The sequence below is a fragment of the Myotis davidii genome, unplaced genomic scaffold (genome assembly GCF_000327345.1).
Source record: "Myotis davidii unplaced genomic scaffold, ASM32734v1 scaffold151, whole genome shotgun sequence".
NCBI classification, from domain to species: domain Eukaryota; kingdom Metazoa; phylum Chordata; class Mammalia; order Chiroptera; family Vespertilionidae; genus Myotis; species Myotis davidii.
This window is the reverse complement of record NW_006285248.1, coordinates 1067877-1075376: the sequence shown is the minus strand read 5'-3', so window position 1 is coordinate 1075376 and position 7500 is coordinate 1067877. Positions and strand designations below refer to the sequence as shown.

General features: G+C 47.9%; 1 protein-coding gene across 1 annotated transcript in view; it reads right to left on the bottom strand.

Moving 5' to 3' along the window:
• Positions 1–492: 492 nt before the first annotated feature.
• GALM (galactose mutarotase (aldose 1-epimerase)) overlaps positions 493–7500 on the bottom strand; it is a 43123-nt gene continuing 36115 nt past the window's right edge. Inside the window, exons 5-7 of the mRNA XM_006755917.2 lie at positions 3029–3170; positions 1544–1718; positions 493–755 (exon numbers count right to left, since the gene is read on the bottom strand). Of these exons, the coding sequence (XP_006755980.1) occupies positions 678–755; positions 1544–1718; positions 3029–3170 (395 nt within the window). The 3' untranslated portion in view covers positions 493–677. The remainder of the gene's footprint in view (positions 756–1543; positions 1719–3028; positions 3171–7500) is intronic.

The following is a 7500-nucleotide window of genomic DNA, read 5'->3' as shown; positions in this document are numbered from 1 at the left end:
AAAGTGAACCTGGGAAGCAAGGCTGGCTCTAAGAGATAAGGGTCAGACCCCGCTTTGCCCACGGGCGGTGGAATGCTCTGGCAGATAGGAGAGGAGCAAAGAAGGGGACTTGGATTCACATGACTGACCTCAAGTCCTGGCACACTGTTCCTGGCTGTGGGCCCTCAGGTGGTTCATTTGGCTTCTTTAAGCCTCAGCTCCCTCACTTGTCAATCATCTACTCAGGGCAGAGGCCCATCTGCCAGCATGTTGAGTGAACTAATGTGGCCTCTGAGAACGCCAAAGTGATGCTCAAGGGCAAGGTGGTTTGAGGTAGAGGAGGAAGAAAAGGAAAGGGAATGAGTGTCGGCTCAAAGACGAGAGGGGTGAAAAGTAGAAAAGGAAGGCAGGGGGGAGAGAGGGAGCAACAGCGTGGGGTCTGGGCTGGGGTTAGGGCTTGGGTGATGCTTGGTGGTTGGGCTTTCTTAACTACACAGAGAATAGAGCTGACTCTTAGAGCCAGTCACTGGAAAGGAGATCAGTATTCAGAGTGGTTGTCATGACAGCTTCCATTTGTATGATTTTAATTCACGGGATCACTTTTAAAGCCTCTGATCTTCATCTCATCTCTGAATAGGAGACAGGCTGCTGAAGGGCTCCCAGCCTGGCCCTGGAGCAGGTCATATCTTCACACTTCCTTAGGCCACAGAAAACCTGAACCAAGTGGTGTGGTCATACTCCTCACCAGGCCGCAGCAGCACAGGCGGGAAGTGGGGCTGTGGAGGGAAAACACAGGTTACACCTTGCCAGCCCAGACTGCACCCTTACCCAGTCCATACGGCAATATAAGACTGTTCATGATTGTCTGGCCGGCGTGGCTCAGTGGTTGAGTGTCGACCTAAGAACCAGGAGGTCACAGTTCAATTTCTGGTCAGAGCACATGCCTAGGTTGTGGGCTTGATCCCCTGTGTGGGGTGTGCAGGAGGCAGCTGATCGATGTTTCTCTCTCATTGATGTTTCTAATTCTCTATTCCTCTCCCTTCCTCTCTGTAAAAAAATCAATACAATATATTTTTTTTTAAAAAAGAATTTGAGCCAGAATGAAAATCAACTACATCACTAAGCACACTTTGTAGTAGCAAGACTTTCTTGAAGGAAGCAATGTGTGGCTTTATACTCTGGTGCAAGCTACATGCGTCTTATCATAGGCAGGTGCTTTGCAGAGCATTCATTACTCCAGGAAATAGCTAGAAAAAGTTATGAGGAAGCAAATAGGAAGAGAAGACATGAAGGATCGCCTTAAAAGTGTGGTTGTAGAAAATGAGTAAGTATTGATGAGAAACATTCAACTGAATAAAGGCTTTGAAGGTACAAAATAAGAGATACTTTAAAAAACATGTAAATGCCATGTTAGTAACTTGGCTAAGTGTTTCCTGTGTTTATAATGACTTGGAGAAGAGAACACACATGGACGTGTGACTCACACAGACCTCAGTCATGACCTCTGTCCTACAGTGTGACCTTGGACACACCACCCGTCTAACAGGCCCGTCTGTAGCTCTACCTGATTGACTGCATCGGGCCAGTTCTGGGTCTCGAGGCAGAAACCGGAGTGCTTGGGATAGACTGCTCCACTCTTGCCCTTCAGTGTGCCGTCCAGGAAGTTGCCCGTGTAAAACTGGACCCCGGGCTGGGTGGTGTGCACTTCCAGGACCCGCCCGCTTCCAGCATGATGGACCCTGGGGATAAAGCCACATATAGGGACAGGCAGAAGCTGGGAAAGCAGCTTTGAAACAGGGATCGGACCCCGTCACAGAGCCCGGACAAGATATATGGAGGAGACAGGGAGGAACAGCATCATGGGAAATTCTCACAGCCTCCGAGGTGAGGCCTTAGCAGGTGGTTTTGAGGATCCTCAATAGCAACTTTTCACTCTGATTTTGGTTTCTCTGGGGAAGGACAAAACAGACTCCCCCCAGCCAGGGGTGTGTGTGTGTGTGTGTGTGTGTGTGTGTGTTGGGGGCAGCCAGATTGGAGAGAGGCGATTTTAGGGTTTTAGGGTCCTGGAGGGGCTGGGATTCTTTCTCATAAAGAGCTGGAGCGAAACCACCAGCTGTTTTTTGAAAGACACGCTTCCCTCCCTGGGACCAGAGCGGGCTGTGCTCTTTAGTCGGCTCTCCCCCACAACATCTGCTGGGGTTTCTGCAACTTCACTGTTTTCTTTTGTTTCCAAACCAGGCCTCCACAGAGGTCTCTGTCAAGAAAGCCTGGGCCTCAGTCTCTCTGAGAAGAAAACATCCCCCATGTGTAGTCAGCCAGGAAGGCAAAGGGAAAGCGTGTGGGGAAGAGGCGGTTTGGAGAGAAGGCAGCGTCTCTTGGGCCCAGAGGAGAGAAGCAGGCTTGAGCTGCAAGAACACAGCTGGGACCTGGGGCCGGGACTCCGTGGGAAAGCAGGCTTTTTAAGTTCTCTTTCTTCTTAGAGTTTGGATCATTTTCTCATACTGAAAATCATTCTACAAACACTCAGGGCCATTTGCTAGTGGCAAGCATGGCATGAGGCAGAGGCAGGGATCCACGAAGCTGAGGTGGCAGACGGGGCTGGGGTTAGTGAGGCGGGTGTGTGCACACTGCCATGGGGCTGGTGAGAAGTGCGGCCTCCAACCTTGCGTGGACGTGGGCAGAGCAAAATCACAAGTCTAGGGAGCACGGAGGGCTCTGGGAGTTCAGGGAAGGCAGAAGGGGCTTCAGTCAGGAGGAATGAGGGCTTCTAAGAAAAACTGGGCCTTAAAGAACAGGCGGAGCTGGAGCGTGGGAGCAGAGAGAGGGGGGAAGCCGGGCAGGGGCAGGGAGGATGGCATGTGGGAGGGGGGAGGGGGCGGGAAAGTTCTGCAGAGCTCACCTGTGGAATATAAGCTATGAAAGGACATGGGATGTGGTATTTGGTCCCTGTAGCGTAGTAAATGGCATTGATGTGGCCAGAGGAAAAGCTCCCCAAATAGGGGTTGCTCTTTCCTCTTCCCTGCAGCGGCAGGAAGTGGAAAGTACCTACCGCGCACAAAAGTGCTTTTCCTTGGAGCCCTTCAGACAGAAATTGTGGTCAAAGCCACCGACGTGGAACTCCTGCAGGTGTTTCCCAAGCGCCACTGGCTTCCTCAGGTCAAATGCGGTTCCTTGCACTGGAGCAACTTCTCCTGGTGGGAAGAGGCAGGGAAAGGGGGGATAAGTGCCCAACCCAAATCTTCATGCCCGGTGTCCTAAAGGCCCACAGGTCCCACTCTCTCTGCCTTCATTTCAATTTGTAAAGGAGATGGGAGTCCAGATCTTACAAAAGAGAATGAATTATTCGATTTTTTAAAAAATTGTAAGATGCTACTGATTGCAAAGGCACTGGTCATAACGTTCAGAATCATTCACATGTGAAAGAAATAAAAATCATGAGGAGATGCATAATTTCCATTATGGGCTCAGTTGGATAAGGGGTGATGGTTGTCCTAACCATGGCATCAATCACTTTGTTGGCATTTCTCATTTTAATGCTGAACTATCCCAGGGCTCATAACCAAGCATTAGCTCCTGGAGTGGCTAACCAGACACCAACAATGTCCCTGAGAGGAGAGATTCGCCACCCATGTGGGGCCATTATTGGCCAAAAGACACTGGCAACCCCCTTCCCAATCACTTCCCTGTAGACACACTCTAAGCTGAAGCGGGACTGTTAATAATAACACAGGGACAAATGAGTTCACTGGGACAGTCCAGGGCAAGGACGCATGGCCACTCTACTATTTGCCAATTTTAGAGGCAATCTGAAGGCAAGCTTTGTGTCTCCAGGCGTGATTCCTGGCGGAGTTATAGTCCGCAAGGCTGTGTGTGTAAGCCAGGCTCCTCAAGCTCTAAGAGCAGTACATCTGTGCTTATCTTGAAGTGGGACATCTTGAAGCCTCTTCACAATGATGTGGGTGGGGACTCAGTTCTGAGGTTGGGGAGACTGCAGTGTGGGGCCCCTCAACTCTTAAAGGGCAAAACACAGAAGGAGCATGGACAGGAGCCCTGCCGTGGTGGTCACCACAACCAGTGCCCCGTCAAGAACATCCCTCTGGTGTTACAGAACTGAAGGGTGTTGGACCCGAAGGGTTTCTCAGAGCTCACCTGGTCCAAACTGCTCATGTAACATGAAACCACCCACATAACTTGACATTATCAAACAGCCACCTATGATACTGACACACTGCCTTTCATTAATTTAAGACACTCATCTTCACAGTTTAAAACCTCTGAAATCATGTTATGGTGTAACTGGCAGGTTTTCCTTTCTTCATGGGATGTGAAATAATGAATTTTACAATTGATGGCATCTTAGAGTGGATAAAACATGTAAAAAAAATGAACAAGTAATCAGGGATTTGAGGGCAAAAAGGAGAAATGAGGATTATTTCATGAGTGATTTCAAGTAGAGGTTAAAGGGACATTGTTCTGAAAACAGTGCCATTTTGCTCTGTCACCTTTCAGTCCCTTCCTAACGCGAACGGCCCAGCGGTAAGAGAGAAGGCAGGCAGTGGGGTGGGCGTAGGGGTGGCGGACTGGGAGATTTCATGGAAGAAATGACAAGGGTTGAGCAGAAGCTTGAGCTGAGATCACATTAGGTTGAATGGGTGAGGGAGGTTGAAGATGTGGAGGAAACAGCTTGAATACAGGTGATAGGGCGTTCCCATGATATAGAATTATAATATTATGTATATTATAATATTTCCATGTATGTATACAATATATATATATATTTACATTATATATAATATACTTACATTGTTTAGTTATTTTCTATATATTCCTAGTTTTGGAGTTTGATTTCCTTTTTTTTTTTCCTGCAAAAAACTTTATTGTTTACATTGGTTCAATACCTGGGAGTGGTCTTCAGGGTGGTTAAAAAAATGTTTAGGGGTTTCGGGGAGAGGCTCAGGCAAAAGCCAGACACTAGGGGATGCAGATGGGCCCCTCAAAGGCCTCTGGGCTCCACAGGCTCCTAGTGGTGCCTGAGGGTGAGCCTGTAGAAGAGATACCCGCCCAGCCCAGCCTGGGGGCCGGCAGCCTGCGGAGGTGAGTCAGGTGTCGCCCATCTTCTTTGGTTCAGGTTCCTCTACAAGGCCAGGGTGGCTTCCATGGCGCCCTGAGTTTTGCCCACTCATCTTGGGGAGGTCTCAGCGTGTCCTGGAGGAGAATGCGGCCACCGCGCTGGTTTTGCAACTTTAAGAGACGCTCAGCGCCCTCGCGCTTCTTCGCTGCAAATTCTCGGAGACCCACGCCCTCCAGAGCCACATCGTCCTGGTTGAATAGAAGCCAGAGAGGTAGGTGTGGGGGGCCCGCAGGTGCAGGTTGGCCAGGCGGTTGACCGCAGCCTCCATCTCGGTGGAATAATTCTGACGAATTTGGGAGCTCATGGCTGTTGGGCAATAAGGAGTTAAGGTAGAAAAAGAAACCAGTGTGTTGGCTGGTCTCAGAGGTGGTTCCAAAGGTGGTGACTGGATGAGACAGTGGAGGGTGGTCAGAGGCTGGAAGAAGGGGCGTCCCTGGGTCTGTTCTGTCCACACACAGTTGAAGCAAGAGACAGATCCGGGAGCGCCGAGGGCACTGGCTGATTTCCTTTTTGATCCAGGAATTAAGAGTGGACACATTTCTAGGTCAATATTGGCTGTGTTACTTATGTTTTGTGACAGTGCCTCAGGTTTCCTTAATGGGCTTAGATGTGCTCATTTCTGTGCGAACCTTCACTGTGAGCTGCATCCTTTATCATTACAAGATGTCCTCTTTTATGTAATTTGATGCTCTCTGTCCTGAAACCAGCCTGTACTGGTAAGAGGGAGACCCTGCTACTTCAGCCTTCAGGTGTTTGGTGTGCTCCTGAAGTCTCATATTTCAACCTTCCCGAGTCAGTCGGTTTGTACACGGCCTTCCGCTGGGTTTTGCTTTGGGAGTCCATCTCTGAGACTGTGTTTAGCAGGGGCATTCCACGGCATTAACATGACACATACGTGTTCTAAGTGTTCTTTGTTCTAGCCTTATATTTTCTGGCATGCTTTCTGTGTTTATGAATTCTAGTTATTACTTAAAAAAATCTTTTTACATATGATCGGTTTGTGTGTGTTTCTGATCAGTTAGAAGGTGTGTATTTTTGTTTTACATCTATAAGTAACTTCAATGTAATAAATTAATGTTGTTTATTAGACTCTGTCTAGCGGCTCCTTCCCCCCCCACCCCCCCTTCTCCTCTTTGCCCAGTAGGGTTTCTGACAGTTTAACTTTAAGTATTCTTTCCAAGGGCGCTTTTCTTTCCCAGCAGATGGTGCTAGAGACACGATAGAAAGAGCTTTGTTTATAAAACAAACATCGACCTCATTTGAGTTCAGATTCAGCCCTCTGACCCCTGATCTGTTCTGGGAGAATGAATAGTTGAACTTTTTGGATCTGTAAGGCCAAAGGCCAAATCTTGTCAGTGACCCCCCATCACCCCCCTACCCCACCTCACCCCCCGGCTCCAGGTGCTATTGTTCTGTGAAGTCTGGGTGACCAACCATCTCCCAAAGTGACTTTAAAAAAAGGCAACTGTTTCCTTATGAACCAATTCGCCTGGGAAAAAGAAGCAGCTGTTCTCAGGGGCTCAGCAGGTTTTAAGGTTACCCGTCCATATGCTAAGTGGAAACTTATGTTATGCTTTCTTCCTTATATAGTGTTCACAATATTTAGTTCTTCCCTAAAGCTATACTTGTCTCAAAATCTAACCCTTATGACAGCCCTAGACAGCGATTTGTCTAGGTCAGTCAAGATTACTTACTTCTCTTGACTTGGAAAAAAGAAAGTCATGTAGTTTTCATGACATAAGGACCCAAGGGCGAATTTCCAGTCTGTTTGCCTGATCTTGAGCAATCTACAAATCAGTATTTATTTTACTTTCCTCTCTGTAAAACGAAGCTGCTATTATTTGCAGCCTTACACGTTACATGGAAATATTCGACCATGTAATGGCAAAGAAGCCCTGATTTCAAAAATGAGAAACTTGGGATAATTCTAAAGTGAGGTTTTGCTAAAATGAAAAGAAAACATGAAAAAAAAAGGTTCCAATCTGTCTTTTCCAGCCTCATGCCCTCATACACCCCCTCATGTGCCTAGTGGTTGGGCACATAGACAATTTGGAATTTGTTCCCAGATTTGAGGCCCTTTCTCATAACCAGAATGTCCGTTCTGTGCCCCCCACACCCACCACAATCTGGCACAGTCCACAGGATCATTTAAGAATATTCTTGCCTTAACTAGTTTGGCTCAGTGGATAGAGCATCAGTCTGTGGACTGAAGGGTCCCAGGTTCGATTCTGGCCAAGGACATAGGCCAGTGTTGCGGGCTCAATTCCCCCTCAGTAGGGGGCGTGCAGGAGGCAGCCAGTCAATGATATTCTCTCATTGATGTTTCTCTCTATCTCTCTCCCTTCCTCTCTGAAATCAATAAAAATATATTTAAAAAAAGATGAAATAGC